This window comes from Balaenoptera ricei, chromosome 16 (assembly GCF_028023285.1).
Source record: "Balaenoptera ricei isolate mBalRic1 chromosome 16, mBalRic1.hap2, whole genome shotgun sequence".
Classification (NCBI taxonomy): domain Eukaryota; kingdom Metazoa; phylum Chordata; class Mammalia; order Artiodactyla; family Balaenopteridae; genus Balaenoptera; species Balaenoptera ricei.
Window position 1 is genome coordinate 113,242,091 of NC_082654.1, and position 25,808 is coordinate 113,267,898.

At 36.1% G+C, this 25,808-nt stretch overlaps 1 protein-coding gene across 1 annotated transcript in view; it reads left to right on the top strand.

The window, feature by feature from the left end:
• The window catches only part of RYR2 (ryanodine receptor 2), a 772,975-nt gene that overhangs the window by 647,219 nt on the left and 99,948 nt on the right, over nt 1-25,808 (top strand). Inside the window, exons 67-77 of the mRNA XM_059899659.1 lie at nt 1,785-1,915; nt 4,786-5,106; nt 6,696-6,936; nt 7,339-7,426; nt 8,593-8,685; nt 14,657-14,827; nt 15,947-16,006; nt 18,605-18,739; nt 21,491-21,525; nt 22,276-22,389; nt 25,495-25,591. Of these exons, the coding sequence (XP_059755642.1) occupies nt 1,785-1,915; nt 4,786-5,106; nt 6,696-6,936; nt 7,339-7,426; nt 8,593-8,685; nt 14,657-14,827; nt 15,947-16,006; nt 18,605-18,739; nt 21,491-21,525; nt 22,276-22,389; nt 25,495-25,591 (1,486 nt within the window). The remainder of the gene's footprint in view (nt 1-1,784; nt 1,916-4,785; nt 5,107-6,695; nt 6,937-7,338; nt 7,427-8,592; nt 8,686-14,656; nt 14,828-15,946; nt 16,007-18,604; nt 18,740-21,490; nt 21,526-22,275; nt 22,390-25,494; nt 25,592-25,808) is intronic.

Genomic DNA, 25,808 nt, shown 5'->3' on the forward strand with positions numbered 1-25,808 from the left:
ATATACTAAGTATATTTGCTAGGTTATATTTCTAGAATTTCTATTCTGTTCTAAATTATTCGATTTTTAAATGATTAGAGCAATACCATCTAGCCTGAATTGTTAGTATTTTCTAATACATTTTAATATCTGGTAGTCCAAATTCTCTCATACCTCAGCAGTTACTGTTACAGTTGTTACTACTCTTGCCTGGGTATTTTTCTTGATAGAATTTGGGATCTTTCTGTTAGATTCTTTAAAAAGATATATATTTTTTCAGTTAACTTTGCAATTATAAAGTGAGTTTGGGAGAATATAAAAATAAAAATATGAAGGTGAGTAAAAGGTATTTTGAAAGAAATGACACTATACTAAAAAGAAAAGTAGTTATTTTAATACAACTCATCTAAAAGAAAAATTGCTGTTTCCAGAATAGCAACAGAAATGATCAGAGTTGATCTGAGAGTTACTAACTGAATTTATATCTTAAAGTGAACTATTAAATAATTCAGATGAATTATTAATGAAATAAAAGGACTAGCCCAGTCAGATGTCTGGAAATAGATTACCTACTTTGTTTGGGGTCATACATGAAACATTTTAGGCTAGTAAATTCTTAAATAAAGTATTTCTCATTCTTTTAAAACATTTATTGAACCCATATTGTGTGCCAGAAATTTTGCAATTCTGTGTCCCTGTTTTTAGGTAAGGAAAGAAAAACTTGAAAAGAGTAAGTAATTTTCCTATGGTGAGTGACACAGTGTTAGGACTAAGATCTGGACTTGGGTCTGTCTGAATCAAAGCCCGTGCTCTTTGTAATTTCTTGATGTCCTAAATTATCTTTAGTAATGAAATGTGATGAAATGTTTGAATTGAACTTTATCTTATTCAGTGTCGTTCTATGAAGGGATATTTTCTCCTAGCTGAATATATATCTAGTCATTTTTAATTAAAATATTAGATAATCAGACAGTGTTAATTTTAAGTATGATTTTTTTAGTGAGAAATTTATAACTGTCTAAGAGAATTATGTAATCTTAATTTGATCCATTTTATTGACTTTTAAATAAAATGCATATTCAAAGTTATTTAAGGAGTTCATACTTTGCTGAAATAATTCTCACATTATTCTATATTTAATAAACACTTAACATGCCAGTAAAGCCTTGGATGAAGTAGGTAACTGAGGGAGAGAGAATTTATATCAGTGGCAAGGGAAGCCTTGAATAAATTGATCAGTCTGATTCCCTTCCTTCCCTTGAAAATGATAAATTAATTTTAAGTGTTATCAGTAGTTTTTAGCATCTGATATGTCCTTATATTTCATAGCTACCCTGAGATTACTTACACATGGTAAATTTTCAGAAAGTTTTATTTGTGTATTGTATTAGTACTTGATTTTTAAATTGTTATCAAAATCCATTTATTCACGTGGCAAGAATTGTTCCTTAGGTCATCATGTTAAAAGAAAGAAAAAAGAAAGAAAGAAAGTGAAATGTCCAAACTTATGAGGGAATTTACAGGGCTTGGGTTTTTTTTTTCTTGTTGTTGTTATTTTTGTCTGTACTGGTTTTAACTTCTTTTTAGCTGACAGATAATTTAGGTGTGTTTTTTTTTAATGGCAGGGAATTTGCTGTTGAAAGCACATGATGTTTTGCAATATAGAAATCGGATTTGAGGGTTAGTTTTTATCAGTAGCAGTAGCACTATGATTGTCCTTTTAGGTTGACCTTTCCAATTTTAATATAACTTCTTCAGTTTTTCACTTAGAAGCCTTAAAAATTATAAGCGTTTTCCACTTATAGGCAACGTTCTGCATTAGGAGAGTGTCTGGCTGCCTTTGCTGGTGCCTTCCCTGTAGCATTTTTGGAAACTCATCTCGACAAACACAATATTTACTCCATCTACAATACTAAGTCTTCTCGAGAGAGAGCAGGTAACACAGAAGCATGTGCACTACTTGATATTTGAAGCTAAAACTTAATGACATTTGTTGTGTTTTCTGACCGTGATTTTTTAATGGGCTATTTTAATTTTTTAGCGCCATGTTATTTGTTCTTAGGTGTTATTATTTGGAATTTTTTGGAATGCTGTATACTATTTCCATAGTGTTTCTGAAAGAAAATTAGTTTAATTTCTTCTAAGTCAATGAGCCACAGACAAATTAACCCTCTTAATAATAAGACAGAATAATCAGCAGATATAGAAAAATAGGTCAATCTGATTTCTGATTCAATTATCTCTTATAGGTAGTCAGTAAGTGTATGGAATTCTTATTTGTTACAGTTATAGATTTGTACCTTTCATTTCTCTTGGTTCACCAGGTATGTCTATCTTATTGGAACAGTTTTATTACATGTGATGTTTTTCTAATAGTTTGGTCCTCTAAGTCTGATAAAATATATTTTATTTTAATCATTTTCCAAAAGCCCTCAAGAGTTTCCCCAACTTGAACAAGAATTATTAGCTGTTCACAAATGCATACCTCTCTGTTGATGAGATCATTTCTCTGTGTAATTCATGTCTATATGGGAGCTACTGGTTACACTGATTTTATAGTGAATTTTTCAAGTAAAGAACCTTTTAAAAGCTTGAATAATCATTATTTAATTTGCCTACTTTATGATTCTAATTTCATATCACAGAATAAGTTAAAGAAAAATATGTTGAATGTAACTTAGCAATATTTTTCTATATAAGTTGTACAATATATTTGTAAACAGTAAAACACAGTTGAGTTTGGATTATTAACTATCTGTATAAGCATGTCTTATTAAGTTGTCTTATTAAGGATTTTTGATTCATTAATATTTTGTAATGAATCAAGAATGAAGCAGATTGTTATTTTGTTACAGATAAGGAAATACACAGAGCAGATAATTTCCCCGCTTATTTTCTATAACATGTCGTTTGCATAACAAAGGAAAGGAATTGCATTTAATGATTCTCCTTCATTCATTTTTTTAGTCAAGTCATTCAACAAATGATCATTGGTAGATGGAGAAGATGGTATATACAAAGATAAATAAGATTTGATTTTTTTCTTCAGGGAGTTTTTAGTTGCAGTAGAGGGAGACAGACTGGTGAATATATGTGATAGAATTCAGAATAAAGAACACTGGGGGCACAGAAAAGCAGTTTGAGCTGAGAGCACCTGGGAAGACTTAGCAGAGTTTGTACAGATGAGCCTTGAAATTAGGAACACTGAAACTCTGGTACATTAGGGGAAACTTCAAGTACTTTGAGGTGGCAGTAGCTTTCAGGGAAGAAAGAGAAAAGATGAGACAAGAATGGAAAGCCAAGAAGAGGCAAGGTAGGCTTCCTGTGTCAGGTAAGGAGTGGGGACCGTACCAGTGCAAAAAGGATCCTTTTATTGGCTTTGAAAACGGGAGTAACATGAGTAGCTTTGCATTTTAGAACTCCATCATGGCAGAAATAAGGAAGACGGATGAGTGTGTGTCACCAGTTAGAAAATGATTGTGGTAATGCAGAAGAAATCTAATTGGGCAAGACCCCTTGGATGGAGTCTATAGTGAAGAGGTTATGAGAAATCCTAGAGGTAGAATCATCTCCTGTAGGAGATGAAGGAGCATCAGAGCCTAGAATTTCTCCCAGGTTTCTAGCCTGGGTGACTCATTAGATAATGTTGTCCTCATGAGATAGTGGTGCAGGCTCAAGAGGTAGATTGGAGAGGAAAGGTCAAGTTTAAATTTAGACCCATTGTATTTTAGTTGCTTTTGATACATTCCTTATGAGACACACAAAAAAAAAACTTTAGGGAATATGGCTTTGAGAGTTATTCTCTTATAGCAGAAGCCCATAGGAATGGCCAGAATTGCCTAGGCAAACATATAAGCTGAAAAAGAGAAGTGAGTTCAAGATAAATCCCTAAAGAAAACCCATACTTAAAAGTTCAGCAAGGGGAAAAGAGTTAGCAAAAGGAGACTGACAAAATTCAGAAGAGAGTCAAGAAAGACTGAATGCACTGAAGTTAAGGAAAAGGGGGATTTTAGGAAAAGGAACTTTGGTCAGTGATGTGAAACGCCCTTGAAACACTTAGTAAGATAAGGATTGTAAAAGAATAAATTCGTTCAGTGGTGAAAAGCAGAATCCTTCATTTCTGTGACTAGGAGAGTACTTGGAAAGGTAAACAGTCTAGGAGAGAGCTGAGCATGTGTATAGGTTTGCTGGGGAAGAGGCAGTAGAGAAGGAGCTGAAAATACAGTCCTGAGCAAGGCGGCTGCTGGAGGGTAGACAACATCAGAACACAGGCGAACCATCAGTAGGGACCTCAGAACTCCTGCTGAAAAGGGGAACAGACGTGAATGTGACACCAGACACAGAAATCCTGTCCAGATGAGAGCAGGCAGTTGGAAGAAGAGACATCTGATATTCCTGTTTGTTCTGAAGTAGAAGGATCGGTCATTTGCTGATCTTCAGGTGGTTGGGTAGGGACTCGGGGAAAAAGAAAGTTTGAAATAGCTGCCATGGGAAAAGGGAGTGGCACAGGGAACTTTATTCAATATCCTGTGATAAACCATAATGGAAAAGAATATAAAAAATGAATGTCTATATGTGTATAACTGAGTCGCTTTGCTGTACAGCAGAGAGTGGCACAACATTGTAAATCAACTACATTTCAGTTCTTAACAAAAAAAAAAAAAAAAAAGAAAGGAATCCAGCTGAAGGCATGCCAGGATGCCAGGTCTGGCTGAGTTTTGAAGCCCAGTGTGAAATGGTTGCTTGTGTCTGTTTCGGGTCACTTCTTTCACTGAATACATGTCATTTGTACCTGTGCTTCTCTAGCTCTTAATTTGCCAACTAATGTTGAAGATGTTTGTCCAAATATACCATCTTTGGAGAAACTCATGGAAGAAATTGTGGACTTAGCTGAGTCCGGTATTCGCTACACACAAATGCCACATGTGATGGAAGTTATCCTGCCCATGCTGTGTAGCTACATGTCTCGTTGGTGGGAGCACGGACCCGAGAATAATCCAGGAAGGGCTGAGATGTGCTGCACGGCTCTGAACTCAGAGCACATGAACACACTGCTGGGAAATATCCTGAAAATCATATATAATAACTTGGGAATTGATGAGGGAGCCTGGATGAAAAGGTTAGCAGGTAAGATTGGGAAGGAATGTGCCACTTCCATTTGTTTTATTTCCAAAAAGATTTGAAATACAGAAGACTAAAATTTTTCTGTCTCAATCTTTGTGAATATTTGCTCTGTGCTCAAAAAATATTCTTGATTATTTCTGTCATGCTGTTCTAAAAAAAAAAAGTAGATTTAATCAGACATTGGGTAACTTTCCATATAGTTACTACTTTTAAGTGAGTAAACATTTTCTAGATTTGACTAATCTCGCAAAGATTAATCAGTGAACACAGCAGTAAAAATTAATGATTCTGCAGACAGACAAAAATAAAACTGGATTTTGAAGCCACCCAGGTTCAGTCATCTCTCTTAGCAGGAATGGGGGAGAATAATCAAAAGATACAAATATTTACACTTAAGCTTCTCTATCATTGCACTATTTATATTGAGTAATTTGAAGCAATTTGAGTGCCCAGCCACTAGAGTATGGTTAAATAGGTTGTGCACATCCATATACCAGAATATTATGCTTTATTCCAAATATTAAGATTTCAACAATATTTTATGATGTGGAAAATATTCAGAATATCATGGAGGGCTAAAAGAAGAACTTTAAAAATTTGAATTCAGAAGTTTACATATGATATAACTTATTGGTAAAATTTCCAGAAAAAATACACCAATGTCTTACTAATTTGGGTAGGGTAATTATGGTTGATTTCTAACGTTTCCCTTTTATACACTTCCCCAGTGTATGTATGTTACTCTTAGGGAGAAAAAAATTCCTTTTAAAATGGCCTAAAAAACAAACTTATGGTTACCAAAGGAGAAAGGTGAGGGGGAGGGATTAATATATACACACTACTATATATAAAATAGGTAATCAACAAGGACCTACTCTGTAGCACAGGGAACTCTACTCAATATTTTGTAATAACCTATATGGGAAAATAATCTGAAAAAGAACAGATATATGTTTATGTATAACTGAATCACTTTGCCATCTACCTGAAACTAACACGGCATTGTAAATCAACTATACTCCGATATAAAGTAAAAATTAAATTAAAAAAATGGCCTAATCAAGTTTAGAACTACTGCTAACAACTACAACTATTATTAAATAAAAGAGCAGTGTTATATGTAATCTAACTCTTCCACTGGGACAAGGATGGGGACGGTTATAATGAGATGGTGTAGTAGTTAAGTAGGTAGTAGTCTCGTATAAGTATTCAGTGGTGTGTATCTCTTCTAAAAAAAGGGCCAGGGGACCTTTTCCATTTGGGGACTTTTCCTCTTTGTGTGAAAATAATTGATTTCCAAAGTGAATGAATGTCTTTTTTAAAGTTCTAAATTAGCTGCCAATTTCTTTCTTTCTTTCTTTTTTGACAACAAGGAAGCACATCAGTTTCAATTCAGTAATCATTTTTGAACAGCAGCTATGTAATTAGGTTTGGGACTAGAAAAAGGACTGAGGCATGGGCTGAATTCTAAAGGAAGTCATGTGCTGGAGGAGAGCGAGGCTTAATCATGCTATACGATTGTAATGACCGTCTCATCCTCATTTTAATGAATGTTTATGCAGAGCGGAATACTAATGTCTGTCTTCAAACAGTATTTTCCCAGCCTATTATAAATAAAGTGAAACCTCAGCTCTTGAAAACTCATTTCTTGCCATTAATGGAGAAACTCAAGAAAAAGGCAGCGATGGTGGTATCAGAGGAAGACCATCTGAAATCCGAGGTCAGGGGGGATATGTCCGAGGCTGAACTTCTCATTCTAGACGAGTTCACCACGCTGGCCAGAGATCTCTATGCCTTCTACCCGCTCTTGATTAGATTTGTGGATTATAACAGGTAGAATGTTCAAAAGTGATTTAATTTCTCTAATTCCCTCGTAACCTTACTGCGTTCGTATGTCCCAGTGGAATTGCTTCATTCACTACTTAGCAATGAGTGTGTTCACAATGATGACGTTATCAGATGTGAATTTCACCAAACATCTTAAAATTACAATTGGAGAACCCATTGTGGAGCAGTCTGCCCTGTGGGTGTAAATGCTAGCACTTTGACAGTTAACTGTTTAAATTATTTTAAATGTTACGGCTGTACACTGAAGCCATTTATGAGCTCTGTGGGCAAGCATGCTCGCCCTCAGTTTACTCGGTTTCACATTTAACTTCAGGAGGGTGATTTTTTTTTTTTTTAATTAACTTTAAGGAGTAACTGAGACACCACTTTATTTATTATGTGATCTAGGGCAAAGTGGCTAAAAGAGCCTAACCCAGAAGCAGAAGATCTTTTCCGCATGGTTGCCGAGGTGTTTATCTACTGGTCAAAATCCCACGTAAGTAGGAAAATACTGGCAGTGCTTACTCTCTGGAATATGTTAAGGACTTTCAATTTTTAATCAATTTTCCGATCCCCTTAGTAAACACCTATCAGAGTGTTTCTCAGGGTCATCTCCTTAGTATCACTTAACTGGTCAGGAGAGAGACTAGGTTTCCCTGGGGAGTTTGATGCAATCTAAGCCTTCTTTTGAGTTTTGTAATTTATCTTCAAACCATCACAGAGATTTTTAATTGTGCTGAGTATTTATCATAATCAGTAGGTTTTTAGATGAATGCCTAGTGTTAGTTTCAAGAATAAGAAAAAGAATCTGAATATGTGCTTTTGAATCTCATGGATATATTTAAAATACAAATCTGTTAATATATGTTATATACGTTCTAACCCAAATTTTTAAAGGTGAAACTATGTGAGCAGTTATATTATTAATAGTAAAATTAGAATGTTAATATGAGCTGAATGAAAATTGAGGCTTAGTCTATTCACTGTTCTTCATACAAAATCTTTTATTACTCATCAATTATTAACATATTTAGATGCTTACTATGAAATTATTTTGTTTGGGTTATGCTCCTTTAAAAAAGAAACACGTATAATTAGATTGTTAACCTCTCTTTTGAAACTCTGTGATTATTTCTGCTTTTATTCTGTATTTGCTTTCACTACGACCACTGCTTAAACACTTGACTTTGCCAGTGTTTTTATGTTCCTAAATTAAAAGTGAATAAAATAATTTTAGGGTATATGAAAAAGTAGATAAAATATCTGACAGAATGGAAAGTTGTGTTATAGTTGTGCATGCCCTTAGGAAATCTGTGTTTATCCCAAAAGGCAGTATATGCTTTCCACCAGGTAAGCATATACCTGGTGCTTGGTATTTGAGTATTCGTTCTACCCCTTGGTAGGTGTGTGACTTGGTTACTTAAATTTTCTGAACCTTAGTATTCCCATCTTTGAAACATACATATTTCTATCTAGTTCCCAGAATTGTTGCCCCCAGCCAAGCACCCTCATTGGATATTCAACTATTTGCTTCCTTTCTTTATAAGTCTTATATATCAAATTACTACTTATCTTTGTAGAAACTTTGGGTTCCTTTGTACCCTCTATTACATGAACTACTTATCTGTGGTTTTAATTGAAACTTCCTTTGGGACTTCTCAGAATTTCAAAAGAGAAGAGCAGAACTTCGTGGTACAGAATGAAATCAACAATATGTCTTTCCTTATTACGGACACCAAGTCAAAGATGTCCAAGGTATTACTATAATCTGTTTTGCTTTCTAGAAAATGTCTGAATATCACGTTCATTAGTTGAATTGGTTGATATTTTTTAGATCTTTTGAAGGTTTGTAACTGGAATTTGATGGATTTGATAATATGTTTACTGATTAAACACACATACACACACAGTTTTAAGGGTACCTGGGACTTACTGTAATCAGGTGTGGCAAGACATGAAGACATGGAAATGACTGTCAGGGGGGAAGAAGATTTTACTCACAGTTCCCTGGAAACAGAAGGCACAGCGTATAGTGAGGACACATGGGGAAGCACCAAGGTCAGCCATGAGGCGGAGGGAGCAAGGAGGAGATGTGGACAAGAGCCTTTATTATGGTTTCTGTGGAAAGGAGCAGGTGAGGTAGGGTAAGCAGGTTTAGCATTGGCTGGCTTGAATCATTTCAGTGGACTCTGGGGTATAGGGACTGTCCCTAGTTGTCTGGTACCTGGCCCTGGGTGATGAGGGCAGGTGGATTGAGATTCAGGTAAAGGAGATGATTGGAGGACAAGGACTCTGAATTGATTGGTTTGTATATGAAAGGCGTGCTTGCAGGCAAGTAATTTTCTGTCTCTAGGAATTGACTAACCCTGGGAGGGGCACTCAAAGATCAGCAGGGCCCACGATGTCAAAGCATCAGAATAAAAAGACATGCTTAATATACACACACACTCACAAAATTGCCAATCAGTATAATATACATATAATTAGTCAATAATATGTATTCATCAGAGGAAATGTATGTACATTTATGTGTGTCAAATAAATACACCGCAAAATAATTAGCTGCATTGTTTAAGAAACACGTGGATGAATTCTAAGTTCTCACATATGAAATGGAAATTTTTGTTTTCTCCATCACTCATGTTGGGGACTGGAGGACCTTTCAAAACACTGAAAAATATGTGCCTTTATCTTTTCAATTACCACTAAATAAGAAAATGAATGTATTAGATGGGGTAACACACAAAATATGCTACCAAGTGGCCAAAGATGCAAAACAGTGTGGCACTATGGCCATGGAAATCAGTCTCGACCAACTCAGTAAATTATGGGAAGAGAGATGAACCCCAAGAGTCCATCTGACTGGTTTCATTGGCGACCACCAGGATAATAAAATAGCATCACCCTTTACTCTAGTCTTATTCAGAGTTGTAAATGCCATGTATTTGATACTATTACACAGGAACTCAAAGCTAATGCTGGCTGAAGCTTTGCATGACTAGAACAGTTGTCCGACTACCACAGGCTATTACTCTGTGCGTCTGTGCTCTTGAAACACTCATAAAAGATGATAAATTTTCTTTCCTCTGGGCACACAGTAAGCCTAAAGAGTGAGGAACTGCTCCTTCAGAAGATGCTATACTAAGAGTATATATTTCACAGGGATGTTCTGAACTGAAAACTGTTAGTGAATTACCCTGCTTTGTCAGTGTGTTGTCAATTTAGGCCAGTGTGAACAAAGGCATAGAGAGAGGACATAAGAGGTCAGTGTTTTCTTTTGGAGGATGACAATGACTCCAGTGTATTATCAAACTCAAGATAACTTAAAGGTCTTCAGAGCAGAGGTCTGCACACATCTATACAGACATCCTCTTCCCTGTTTTCCATCATTCTAGTCCAATGATTCTCCAAGCATACACTCAAAGCATTGTACATCCTGTAACCTACACTGAGGCATCTACAACCATTGACATTTTCTCCTATTTTCAGGAAAAAATCAAAAGTAATGGATAGGAGCATCTCAAATTTAATGTCCCCCCCCCCAAATTTTGTTAACCCTTTTAGTCTTTTACCTATGACTGCTAACACTCTGAGACGAGATGGATCGCAAATAACAGTAATATTGATGAAAAATTTAGAAATCAGCGACTATGCCTTGCTTGTTTGCTTTAGAAATTTTTTTTTGCCTGCATATGTACTTGACATTTTATATTGTGTAAGTACTATAAACCTTTTTTCCTAGAAAAAATGTTTCTAGTTCAAACAATGGAGTCAAATATACTAACATGTTACTTATATTGTTTCACTAAAGTAATCATGATGTGCATGTGTCAACATTTGGACAGATTTGAGAGTCGCTGGTTGGTCATAGCAGTGTCATAACTGCAGTTTTTATCAGTATCATTGAGGTTCTCAGCTGACCACGGATGGCAAGAAGGATTCAGAAGTGGAAGGTAGTCAGGGCATGAGTAAGTTCTCTCCCCAAAAGCTGTATCATTTGGGTCTGGTGTCAAGAATGGATACCAGTAGGGTGGCCAGAGGTCTTACATCTCAAACTGAAATGAACAGAGAGGTGTTCCCTCCTGAAACGCTGAGAGCAGAGAGATGCAGAAAGCTTCAGGGATTTCTGTGACGAGACCTTAAACCATCTGTCTAAGGCGTCACAGCAGCCGATAGAGCCACCCTCCCAGAGTCCTGCGGGAAAAACGAACTCCTTTTGGCCAGAGATTGAGACCAAATGCAAACACCAACCAAAGGACACATTGTCACACATCAGTCTTCAGCCAGTCGCTTGAGCAGGGATAATCACTATTTGTATGGTGTGCCATTTCCCGAATTAGAAGAGTATATAAGTTGGCCAGCAGACTGATTTGGAATAGGAAATCTGGGATAGAGAAGCTCATTTTGACTTAAAGCAAAATATATGTAGCCCGGAGAGAGGCCAGTGCATGTATAATTGGCCATGATACTCTGGGAGTTCTATTTTTCTTATTTTTTGAGGAACCTCCATGAAGTTCCACAGTGGTTGAACCAGTTGGCATTCCCACCAGCAGTGCACAAGGGTTCCCTTTCCTCCACATTCTCACCAAAACTTGTAATCTCTTGTCTTTTTGATGAATAGGCTCACTTTTATCCTTCATATATCTAAATTTTCATAAATCATTTATGATTTTATGTCCATTTTTGGGGAGGGGGGTTGTGGGCCATTTTCTTACAGGAATATTAGAAAATTCTTCCCTTTTTCTTGGTCCTCTATTAAATTTTAGGTTATTTTAGGTGAAATTGTTGGAGCTATATTTGTGGTGCGTGCATGTGTCTGTGTGTGTGTGAGAGAGACAGACAGACAGACACACACACACATACAGACACACACACACACATACAGAAGAGAGAGGTCATTTATCCGACTCTCCTCCTTAAATATGCTGTTGACAGAAATAATAAACCATCTGTAATAGGAATAGAAAAGAGTTTTATTTGAGCCAAACTGAGGACTATAAGCCGGGAGACACAGATTCAAGAAGCAGTTGAATTTTGTTCCGCCATACTACCAAATGGGGGAGACTTACAAAGGCAAACACTGCAAAGTTACATAAGTTATTTGTCAAAAATTATGACTGGACCTGGCAAGAAGTAAGTGTGCTTGTTAAGTAAGGATTGGTCGAGGTCCGAAATAGTTGCGTAGTTACCAAGGAGATCTTGAGACTACAACGCTGCAGCTGGCAGCTGCTAGCAGATGTTGTTTTGAGAATGGCTGGTGGTGTTCTTGAGACTGGTACAATTAGAAAATTCAAGTTCTCTGTGATGCAGGATCGTGTCTCAGACCACATTCACAGTGGCCGCTGAGCTCCATTTTGGATGTCTGAGCCACAGTTACTCTATTTTAATTTTTTAAATGCATTTGTTTCTTCAGTGGTTAAAGCAGATGCACACTGCATGTTTGATGGGTCACGAAACAGGCTGTTCTAATTAGCGTAAAATTTAAGTTAAATCATGTGTAAGCCAGAATGACTTTCCCAGACCTCAGTATGTGAAAATATCTTCCATCAGTGCCTACATATTGACCATGTTGTTGTGTATTCATATCTGATTCAAATGTTAGGATTGAAAATGAACTGTGCAAATTCAGTAGTTTTAGCGGTTCTGTTCAAATTACTGAACAGCTCCTATGAGTAAGGCACAGTGCTTGGTTCTGCATATACAAAAAGGAACAAAATAGGTTTGGCCACTTCCCTAATGGAGCTCCATAGTCTGGGGAGGAAATCGGCACTGAACAAGGAAAAACCAGCCCTTATAGATGTACATGAAGATATTTGATTGCTCGTATATTTAATTTCTTCATACCAACAGTGGACTATGTCACGCATAAAAGTTCAAAGATTTATTGACTGTTCTTTTCAGTTTACAGATTTCCTATGGTATAGAAAGCAAGATGATATTTTGAGCAAATGTAGGAATTAATTTATCTAGTACTTCTCAAAACTGAGCAGTGTAGAGTTGCCTTTAGTGTTGATTTAAATTATTTTTATTATAAGGTTGCTTAAATATTTATAAATATCAAGCCAGGTATAAGCTCCTTCTACTTTTACAACAGTAAAACCAAAAGACCTTTACAAGTTAAAATCAAAGAAAACTTCAGCACCAGTAAAATTTAGACTTTAATGTATTGAGTAATATTGTTTTGCAAAAACTAAATTACCAGTATTGGGTAGAAATATGTTTGCATAATTTATATCAATTTCCTTAATTTTTAGGATGGTGGTTCCTCATTTGGGTAATTATTTTTATCAGTGTGGTTAGGTTTCCTTTTAGCAAAGAGCTCATGTAAAACCACTGATTCATTATTTTTATGGGTTAATCAATTTAATAGTACAAATAATTATTCACTGTGCTTTTTCTACTAAACTTACTGAGAGTACTCTCTTACAAATTGGTACAGATAAAAGCGGGATCCACACAATAAGTACATCTCTTTGGAAAGTGAATATGATTCTTATTACTGTGGTTCAGGTATTATAGGTTCGATATATCAATATATACTATATATGTAATAATATAATACATTATATAATATATATTATATTATTAACATATCAGCTACCATTGCCATATGATTTCAGATGTTTCAGTACTTTCACTTTGCAAAAAACTTCTTTCATTATCATGTTGTGATATATTTTGCCTTCTTTTGGGAAAGGCAAATCATTTGTATATTAAATGATCTTCTGAATTTCTCAGCCCAAAACTGTTACAATATATCATTATCATAAAACTATCTTCAATGTTTGATTTATTACTACAAAGAAATTTAACATGCACGAAGAAGTGGATATGGGACAGCTGTTTTCATTTTAACGTTAGAACATGTCCTCTTAATAGCAAAAAGAATACTCACTACCCAGTGAAAATTAGACTCTGTCATTGGAGGTGACCCTGGCACAAGCATAGTTTTCCACAAAATCACTAGAGAACCCTGAAGTATCATGGCTGTTCTCAGTTGTAAACAGGTTATCCAGAGATAATCCTGAATATTTATTTAACACTGATTAGTGTATTACGTCTACATTAAGGCCCTGGGGAGACAAGTGTTCAGCCTGTATAAAAGGCAAATATATGAGAGTTTTTTATATGCTGTGTGTGTGTGTGTGTGTGTGTGTGTGTTGCAAAGCAAGCATTTGTCAAAGCAAAAACCATTTATTCTTAATCTTTTTTTTCCTGTTAACCACCAAAAATCATAAAACATACAATATCTGAAATTACCATGGATTTTTCATGCATCCATATGCCTCTCTAAAATTACAATGTGCATTTTCCTTCTAAAATTATATAGAGGGAATTCCCTGGCAGTCCAGAGGTTAGGACTCGGCACTTCCACTGCCGGGGGCCCGGGTTCAGTCCCTGGTCAGGAAACATGATGTGGCCAGATAAACAACAACAAAAAAAAGAAACAAAAAAATAAATAAACCTTTTTTCTTTAAAAAAAAAAAAAAAGATTATATAGAAATGCCTACCAGTAAATTCTAGTGATTTGGGAATCTGAGAGTAGGACTTAAAATCAGCAAGAGATGCTGAGAAGAAAAGAGAAAGGGCATCCTCAATAGGATTCCTAACCAATAGGGACCAGCGGGAAACGAGGAAGGTGAAACTACAGGCAAGTTAGAAAAGGCTCATAGTCCTATGAGACAAGAAGTCATTGCAGATTCCAACACTTACCTTTGTTCTGTAGGCAGCTGTTTCTGATCAGGAAAGGAAGAAAATGAAGCGCAAAGGAGACCGGTATTCCATGCAGACCTCTCTTATCGTGGCAGCTCTGAAGCGATTACTGCCCATTGGCTTGAACATCTGTGCCCCTGGGGACCAGGAGCTCATTGCTCTGGCCAAAAATCGATTTAGTCTGGTAAGGCTCCTGTTCCTACCAGCGGGAATGATCATGCAACCTCCAGATGCTCATGTGTTTGGATTCCTTCGTCTCACTGCTCTATGTCAATATTTCATTTGCATTGAATGCTTTTATTAAGCAATTATTCTGCACAGGCCCTAGGACTCAGACACGAAGACTGCCTAATATTTTTTTTGGAGGCTGTTTTTATTTCTAAATTACGTTAATCACCCCCAGGGCATATTCAGAAACCAAATAGAAAAGATGGCAACAAGTCACTGGTAGTGGAAAAAAATGGATTTCATATGAACTCCTATATCAAATTTGTGATGAGAGGTATCTGCAGATTTATGAAGGGTGATTTTGAATGTTAGATGCATAATGTATTGTGCTGATCGTCGCTAGATATGAATTTGACTTTTGAATCAGCAGCTTTTCTCCTTTGTGAGCATCAAGATTGAAGTTCTCAAGATTTCTTGATGGTCTCTGGTTTTCCTCTTCATGGTTACACAGAGAGGATGCAAGTTTTCAAAAATATACATTGGGGTTGCTGTCTTTTATTCATGTAAATTGGAGGACATGTTCTCCCTCCCATGTTCCTACACTGAAGCACCTCTCTGCATATCCAGAGTTTGAGACCCTACCATGAGCAAATTGAAGGGAGATTGTAAGAAAGGGAGCTGCAGAGATGCAGACCCATTGGCTTTTGTCTAATATTTGCTTCTCAGGATATGCTCCTTATTATTACTGGATCCTTGGGGATGTTATTGGGTGCTAAAATGACTTCATGGAGATTTCAGAGAATGCTGGAGACATACTTCTGTTTGAACCCAAGGGAACATGCTTCTGCCCTACTTCTTGTGAACTGGAAATTCAGTTGTCTTGAGTCTAGGGCACTTTCACTGGAGTTAAATTAGGTGGTTGTCTTGTTTCAAGTCACAGCAATATCAAAAAAATTATCTGAGCGATAAGCCCCAGATATTAATTATCTGAGCGATTTAATACATTTGTTGCATGTACTAAATCCTATAAAGACGTTTGTTCAAACATATACTATTTCAAGAGGTTTATTTCTAATGGCTTGTGACAGTCGATGCATTATAAGACTTCATTTAGGTAACATTTATTTCTTGACAGAAAGACACTGAGGATGAAGTTCGAGATATAATCCGCAGTAATATTCACTTACAAGGCAAGGTAAGCCCAATATTATTAGAAAGCACACTTAGCACCTATAAACTAGTTAATCTCTCTTTAGAAGAGTACTACAAATAATGTTACTTTAACAAGTAAGGTAGTGAAAATATATCATCTTAATCAGTCATTATCCTGCTTGCAAATCCTTTTGTATTAAGGACTCTCAAGATAACAAATGATGTATTTTTAAAGTAGATCATCAGAGATTGTCAAACTTTGAAAAAAGGTGTCGCCAGTTGAAATAAAGGTTGGGAATTTCCTTCATATAGCTGAGTTGGAGGACCTTTGGGAGATGGAGACGGGTGTCTATGAAAATTTGATATTTTACACCTAGTACTCAGAAATTAAATAAGTGTATTTGAGTCATTAGTACATACGAGATAGCAAGAATTAATGTAATAGCAAAGCCAGTGTACATTTAGAAGAGAATCATGAATGGAAACCAAGATAAGACATACTTTCTAATGGTGGGTAAAAAATTTGCTCAAAGTAGTTTTTGTAGTCCAAGCATTTACCATTATTTGGAAATGTTTTCATAGTAGTGGATAAACTGTTCATTTGTTTACAGGACCTGTTATGTAATATGAGAAGTCTATCAATTTATTATTTTGACTCAACTCTTTTCTTCTATTCAGATGTCCCTTCTGAGGATTTTTTTTTTTAATTGTGAAAATGTCCAAATGTCAAAAACTAGTGGCTATAGTATAATGTATCCCTTACTGGGTATTAAAATGTTTCTTTCCAAAGATCCAAATCATATTCATTTTCTTTTAACACTTCGGAATATAATATGATAAAGGTGCAACATGCTTTTACAGTACTCACAATGCACAAATATTATTTAGAGCAAATTTCATGTGTACTTTGTTGTGTACTCAATTATCCATTGAATTTTAGCTTTAACAGAGTAGGAGATTAATTCCTATAAGAGCATGATCTCTTTGCAGATAGCAAAAACATTTTGAACAGTATTCAAAATGTTCATAAAGGCTCCAGTTGAACCTCAATTTTATACTACATGCATGGGCATTTGAGGCAATCACGTGCCCCTGAAAAGACCTCGGGAGCCCCAGGGAATTTGAGACCACACTTTGAGAACCATGGTCCCACATAGAGACAGAGAGTATTCACTACCTCTTAAGAAGGGGTTTATACCACTCTCAGGAAACAGTCAAATAAAAGTTATGTCTTGGATAAGCAGGAGGAAATTCTTCCATTATATTCTAGAGGCTACTTGTAGGGATACTTTGGACAATGTATGCTGTGTATTGAGTCAGGAGGAACAAGAAGAGCTGAAAAGGATGCATATTTATAATCAATATTTCACCTCCAAACGAATGAAACCTGAAAATAAAGGCATAATGAATACTTATTCTTTGTGACATTTCATTCTATATTTTTTACGCCAGGCGTAAAAATAGGCCCCAAGGCCCCCATGTATATAAAAATAGGCCCCAAGGCCCTCGTGTATATACAGACTTGCAAGCAATGAGTTCTTTTGCTCCCAGCTCCTTCTTGAATACATTGTCTTGAAATTTTAAGACTGGTAATCCTGAGGACAAGAGGGAGTGATTGTATATTAGAAAGAATAATATCTAGAGGTACCAGAGTCCTCAGATGGAAAAAGTATATGGAGGAAAGCATTTTGTTTTATCAGAAGACAAATGGTGTTGACAAGTCGTTCAGTGCACAGAGCTCTATCTCTGTTTGCCTCTAAGATGAAAGTTATTTTTAACATTTCAAACTACACTTTCTCAGGCTAAGAGTTGTGAAGTTTTAGATGTTGTTCATTTACTTCTGCTTCATTGCACTCCGTCTCCCATTTTTAAAGGAAATATTTAGTGGGAGGAGAAACATACGAGTATTGCTGTGCCCGTTTTTAATGACATAGTTAATCTAAATTATTTCTTTCAAGTGCTGTATCCCTGGAAAGATGCTTGTATTTGTCAGTTTCTATGGTTTAAAATAATATTTCTTAAAAACATTCAGAATCCCGTTGTATCTTTCACTCAGGAAATTTGACAGTATTAAAAAGTAGAGTCTGTAGATTGGTTTATTGTAAGAATGTGATTTTGTAGGCCTTCGTTGCTTTATATTAATTGATATCTTTGTTTCAGTGAGACTGAGCTCTGTTGTAGAATCCTTGTATTTATAGATAAATGTGATCCTATATCATTGCCTCTAAAGTAAATATGTGAATCTCTCAGTGTTTGACTGTGAAAGGAAAAGAGAAAGATAAAAGATTGCTTTGCCTATTTCCTTTCCCTGACCATCTCCAGCTCATCCTGAAATCCTAGTTGAAACTTCACTTGTTTAGGGAAATCTTCCCAACCACCAACAAATTAGGTTAAATCTCCAGGTACCTTATATTTCTTTCTAGTAGCCCTTGTCAACAACTGTCAATGTTTGTTTGATGTCTGCCTTCCTCACCAGACGATAAATTTCATGAGTACAAGGTACTTAACTTCTCTGTCTTGATCTCTGCGTCATGTTTTCACCCTGTGCTATGCTCAATAAATAGCTATAGATTGACTCTTCAGAAGTGGGTCTTCCCCTCTTTACACTGTATTTTTTGAACATTTTTCTTTTTTTCTGCAGGTGGAGGATCCTGCTATTAGATGGCAGATGGCTCTTTACAAAGATTTACCCAACAGGAAAGAAGACACTTCAGATCCTGAGAAGACAGTGGAAAGGGTCTTGGATATAGCAAATGTGCTTTTTCATCTTGAACAGGTTAGATTTTGTGCTGATTCAATCACATTTGCCTTAACCATAAAAAATATTTTTTTAAAGGATGTGTGTTAACTTGTTAACTGTGGGCCAGAAAACATATATGTCCAGCATGTTCATTACCAAGAATCTATGACTTGGGAGTCCTTAGTATCTAATCAGCAGCATTTCCAAGCTTGTAATTTTTGTAACCATCGATAAATAATGTATTTGGGGAGAACAAGGCCTCTGTTTTATAGTCTTTTTCAAAATATTTCTAAAATTAAACAGATAATTAAAATTATATAATTAATTTTAAGCCATTCTAACAAAAATTTCAGGAGTTACACCTGATTTCAAATGTTTTATAACTGTATTATTTTTCTGTTGCTGCTCATAAAAACATGTTTGAGATACTATCTTTCCCTGGTCTAATATTTGAATGTTGAATTTAAGGTCACTTGTTTAACCTTTCCTTTTAATATTTTTGAGCTAATTTTTCTCAAGTTCAGCAATATGTCACATTTAGAGAAGAGCAGTGCATTGGTATTAAAGCCATGTGAGAATAATGTTTTTATATCATTTTTCAGTTGTATTCTATTTTAAGCTACAAAGCTTCCTGTGTATTTGACTTTCTTATTTATTACCTTTGCTCAAGAATTCCCAAACCAATAGTATCTGAAATGTCATCAATTGGTGGATTGTATTTTTGTGTAAGGGATCTTCTGGCTTAGGTAAAATATCTGCAACACAGAGACAGTCTCTGTTTCTCACGAGGTCCATTCAGCAAAATAACACCAGACTAATGGTGCTCAGTGTAAACCCAAGAGTGTGCTCTGTCCCTGGGTCTCCATGACAAGACCTACCTGACATGGAGGGGCGGTTATTTTACACTGAACATAAAATAGTGAAATGCCCCATGTCACCTCAGGATGTTGTCATCTGAATGTTTTGCAGAACTTACTAGCATAGCAATAATAAATGTATTTCTTTGATTCCTATTTCATATTATCTGATGACCTCCTGTCACTGCCCTTGGCCAGTTAAATAACCGAAGGGTATATCTAATGTAGCATCCTCTTAATTTCCTTCTTGCTTACTCAGATGCCCCCCAAATGCTAATAACTTCTCCAGTGCCATGCAATTTATCACTACACCTGATAAGATTAAGCTAGGATGCTCTTACACCATATGGCTATCGATATGTATTTACATTATGTAATGCCATAATATTAATAATATAATATGATAAAGTATTATTTAGGCAACTTAATGGTCCCCTAAATATTTTCATGAAATATTAAATAAATATAAATGATCATCCATCAGCAGATGACAAGATTTGAGGTAATGAAATGTTAAGTGATATATAAAGTCATAGAGTTGTGTTTCCAGAAGTATATACATATTTAGGAAGATTACTCAATGATAATTAAATGGCTCCTAGAGGACCATTTCTGACAGCATTACTCTACCATGAGTTTTTAATTCTTCCTGGTTTTCATGCACGTATCTGGATTTGCTTGAATGACTTTTAGATACATTAAATGAAGTTTATTGAACCCTGTTTTATTATAGTCATATGTTATATACTCATAAATACATATGATCATAATGAATGATGTTATTTGTAAAGTGGTGAGATTCATTTTACTGAGCAGCTGTTTATCCCGTGAACAGTTATTGCATGCACTACCATATGGCAGCATTGTACTCTGCTGGGGACTGAATTCTGTCCCTCTACTCAAGTGGCTTGTACTCTAGTAGAGTATATGGCCACATAGATAAATATGTAGTGATTTAGATGTGCCAGGATACAAAGTGTACTGAAGAGAGAGTAAGAGGAACCCAGACTTACTCTAGCCATGATGAGGGTGATCCCTGTGTAAACCTTAAAGAAGTAGGAATTATCTAGGAAAAGGTAAGAGGGTCAGATCTTCATGGCCAAGTATTCTTCAAAATGTTAAGAATATGAGTAAAAAGAACTCATCAGTTATCAAAGAATAGAAAAGAGTGGAAGATATCTGTGTGCGGAATTCATGCCTTTAATACCTCTATTCTAATGTTAATTTGTGAGTCATAGAATAGTTTGCAAAGAATATTTTCATTTGCCACACTCGGTGCAAAAATAGTGGGTGCAGAGGAAAGACTTCATTTGGCTCAAGGGTCAGCGACCTTTGCAATTGAACATTTTGTACTGTACATCTGGTCATTTTTCTTAGGACAGTAAGCTGTCTTCTTGGAATTTTCTAATACTCAAACTCCAGACAGGCTAACACAGCAGCAAACCCAGGTGTTCAAACAGTTACAAGACACATCTTGATGTTCACCTTTGGATCACAGATCTTAACTACATCTAGTTACTTGATTTATAGGAAAATTCACTATTTAAGGTCTTTCCTTGTTAATTATGTTTGTTGACTGTCACCCATGTTGATCAGAATGCCATATGCTAGGTGAATAATACTACCCTTGATTCTGTTTTCACCTGCAGTGTCTCAACAATGTTTTGTTTTGCTTAATATAACCAAGAAGAAAATTGAACTGGATAATTATAATAAAGTGTTTATTGATCCTATAGAAGGAAGTAGATCACAGAAATAAGTGCTTTCAAATTATACAAATTGCTTTGTTAAAATTTCCAAACCACTGTAATCCAAACATTCTTAATGTTTTCTTCCGGCATTATTACATTCATATGTTGACCCTTTACTGCAAAGGATAATAAATTTAGTTTTACTTTTTTAGCTAACGTAACATTTTTATTTCTTCCAGAAATCTACATGTATGCGCCGGAGATATTACAGTCCGGGAAGTACAGTGTTCAATTGCCTAGAAATTACTAATTAATGTAGAATTCTATGCTGGGATTTTTTTTCTCTCTAATACTTACAATTAATCTCTTTTTCTTCTTGAAATTCCAAACACCATTAGCTAAACACATAGCTTGCTTGCATCATTTACTGCAACTTTTGAATTCTCATTTGTCCCTATCTAACAAAGTAATTATATATTTTAACATTTTTGCAAAATTAAATTCTTTTACTCACTCCTACTAATGTGTTCACAAAGACTTGTCATCTCTCCATCCTGTGTTATGTTAAGGAACAGTGGACTTTTCATTAGAATTTTCTTTAACTGCCTCTATTTATGTTTACTGTTGTAGCTCTTATGATAAAATTAGTGGAAATGGATAAATAAATAAGAATAGGTTGTTTTGCATAGGCAAAAACTATGTTTTTGGCACCATAACCGAATTCTGAAAAGGATACAAAATTGTTTTATATAGAATAGTTTTATATTTCTTTGATTTTTAAAGATGACATAGCTTCTAAAGTACAGTGTTGGGAAAATATTGTATTTTTACTAAGGAAAATATTTAACATTTGAAACTATTTCAAATTTAGCATTGGGTAACTTGGAGGACATGGGTTTTCCCATAATAATTGTGAGGTACTTTTGGAATTGAAATTCTAAAAGTTCTTAGCTAAAAGATGCAGCTGTATTTTTGAGGGCCTTTGGGGGGTTAAATACGTGTGTCTTTGTGTCGTTCTACCTCAGGTCGAACATCCTCAGAGATCGAAAAAGGCCGTGTGGCACAAACTGCTCTCTAAGCAGAGGAAACGGGCAGTGGTTGCCTGCTTTCGGATGGCTCCTTTATATAATCTGCCAAGGTCAGAATTTCTTTAATGTTTATAATGGATTAAAGTTATTCTTCCCCTAACAAGTGATAGGAGGCATCTACCTTAACGCGAGTACAGTAGTCCAAGAGAAGGATGGACAAGATTTGTTGGCTCTTCTGTGTAATACTTGACTTTGTTTTCCTTTGTTGGGTATTCTCGTTGGTCTGTAAGAGATCATTATTAAATGACGTTTAATTTTTATTGAAGTATAGTTGTGTTAGTTTCAGGTGTTTCAAGTGATTCAGTTATACGTATATAAAAATCTATTCTTTTTCAGATTCTTTTATAGGTTATTACAAAATATTGCATAGAGTTAGTTCCCTGTGCTATACAGTAGGTCTTGTTGTTTATTTTATATATAGTAGTGTGTGTATGTTAATCCCACACTCCTAATTTATCCCTCCCCACCCTTTACCCTTTGGTAACCATAAGTTTGTTTTCTATTACTTGTAAATATTCAGGAGGATCTGCTCACATATGTGAGGCAGGATAGAGTAATTAGGAACTCAGTCTCGGGGGTCAGACTGCCTTGATTTGAATCCTGACCTCACAGCTTATGGATGCATGACCTTGGTCAAGGTTCTTACCTGACTTTGTTATAGTTTTCTCAGCTGTACAGTAAAATTTGCCTCATAGAGTTGTTCAGGTTATTTAATGGGTCGAAGTATACACAGTGCTTAGAACTGAACGTAACACGAGCAGTGTTAATGGTTGTTTATTATTTTTGTGATTATTTAGCCTTTGGGGAAAAGAGCTGATATGGAACTAACTTATGGGAATAATGTAAACACGTTTGACAGACCCATCAACCTTCTCCTAGAGATACAGCAGATATACTTGTTAATAGAAAAGTAACCCGTGACGTTGAAGTCTAGCCCAGGGTACCATTCCAGCCTTCTTGTGATTCTCCTGAGAAACTGTGCTGTTTCCCACTCTGAGCTTTATACGAGTGGCATCATCCGCATTTCTGTTAAACAAGGCTCAGCTCAGCTGCATCTCTTTTTTGGACCATCTCTGACTAAGCCACGCCCTTCTACTTCTTCCAAGTTGAAAATGTTTCCTCCTATTTGTTTCTAGGGCACTTTTAAATACCTCTCATTGTGGGCACTTTCCTATAGTATTGGGGCTGTTTGTCTCTCTGATTCAGACTTTGAGATCCTTTAGAGCTATGTTCAATTTCATATCTTCAGCACCTAGAGCACTGACTTTCAGTAAGTGTTTGAATGAATGAATAACGTAAGTTGGGGAGTAAAAAAAAAAAAACAAGACAAAAACGTAACTCCTCCCTGCCTCCCGCCACTAACAAAGCAAAACAAACAAAACTTTTACTTTTCACTAAGGCCGGTAAATTCCTTGCCATCTCGTCAGTCACTAATTTCAGTTCCTTCTCAAACCACGTGCTGCTTCTAAATTCTCTGACTCAATTATGGTGTCACAGTTTAGTCAAATAGAACATTGACCTTGAATTCATATTCTTATTTCTTTTCTGGTTCCTCCTATACAGACATTTTCCAAGTTTCATCAAGTTTTTCTTTTCTTTTCTTTTTTTTTTTACAACTCTATTGGATTATAATTGCTTTACAATGTTGTGTTAGTTTCTGCTGTGCAACAAAGTGAATCAGCTATTCCCCATGTCCCCTCCCTCTTGAGCCTCCCTCCCACCCTCCCTATCCCACCCCTCTAGGTGGACACAAAGCACCGAGCTGATCTCCCTGTGCTATGCGGCTGCTTCCCACTAGCTATCTATTTTACATTTGGTAGTGTACATATGTCCATGCCACTCTCTCACTTCGTCCCAGCTTACCCTTCCCCCTCCCCGTGTCCTCCAGTCCATTGTCTACGTCTACATCTTTATTCCTGTCCTGCCCCTAGGTTCATCAGTGCCGTTTTTTTAGATTCTATGTATATGTGTTAGCATACGGTATTCAACTTTTCCTTTGAACCGTTTCACATCACCATCCTTCCCTTCAAGGCCACCTCTTCAACTCCCTTTATTGACTCACATCATGTTGATGACAGCAGATTCCAAGCTAGTTTCTACGATGTCACGGAGTCTGCCGTTCCACTCTCTCGGATGTAACATATTCAAAATTGTATCCCTTATTCCAGTGGTTCTCAGACCTGGTGCTTTTAGGAAACACACTCAGATTCGCTTGAGAAATATCCAAGCCTCAACCTGTTGAATCAGAATATCTGAGGGCTTAGCATGTGTACTGTTGAAAAGCTCCACAGGGGATTCTGATGTACCAGTAAGGTTGAGCCTCTCTCGTACAAGAATTTATGGTGAGTTCTGGCCGTTCCAGCTGTGTTGACAGTTCTTTTCCCTGGATTTCAAGGCCCTTCATAAACCTGTCTAACTTTATGTCTCATGATTCCTTAGCCTGCCTTTGATACTGTTAGGCTCAGCTTTCCATCCTACAATGGCACCAGCTCGTTTTAACACGTCTGGTATTCTCTTATGATGTTCCCTTATTGACATGATTTTCTTAGAGTGGAACCTTAGCCATAAATCTCATCAATTTCATGATGAGTTTACTTATGGTTTTAGTCTTCACTGGTCTTCTTTAATTCATAGGCAACCACTTATCATCAGTATTCTAGGATTTAATCTTTGGATATATACTCCCATAAAGTTCCCTTCATACATTTAGTTTTGTAATCCTCAGGGTCTGTATCTAATGTTAACAGGAACACTGGATAATTCCAGAACATCGTTTATCCAGAGCCACTTTATGTCATAAGAGCTACCATGTAATGAGCATCTATCCAACGTGCTTTACATTCTTTATCTCAGTTTGAGTCTCACAAAGCTGACACGTAGATGGGGTTATCCTAGTTTTATAAATGAGAGAAGTGAAAGTCGACAAAGTTGGATAACTTGACCAACGTTACAAAACTTAGAAATAACTAAATCCATGTCAGTGTGTGATCTGAGAAACCTTTCTCTATCCTCTGTGATGTCTTGCTCTTCAGTTTAGAGTGGGAAGTTTATTTTTATTTTATTCTTTTAGTGCACAGATAATCCAGTGATAAAGCGCTACTGAATACCTTTTCACTTTAATTAAAAATAACTTTGAAATTGTGCTTACCTTTTAGGCATCGGGCTGTCAATCTCTTTCTTCAGGGATATGAAAAATCTTGGATTGAGACAGAAGAACATTACTTTGAAGATAAACTGATAGAAGATTTAGCGGTACATTTTTAATGGGGTTAGAAGATGAAAGAAAGTCTGGGCTTGGTGGAATAACATTGGTGTGAGCCATTTATCTTGTAACATTGAAGAGAAAACATCATTGCAGTGTATGGGCCTTAGGAAACTTTATTCTCGATTGTTATTGCATGCAGTGTTTAGGGAAAATTTCACTCTTCTTATTTCAAAGAGATCTCATCAGCATCCAGCAATTCAGAAT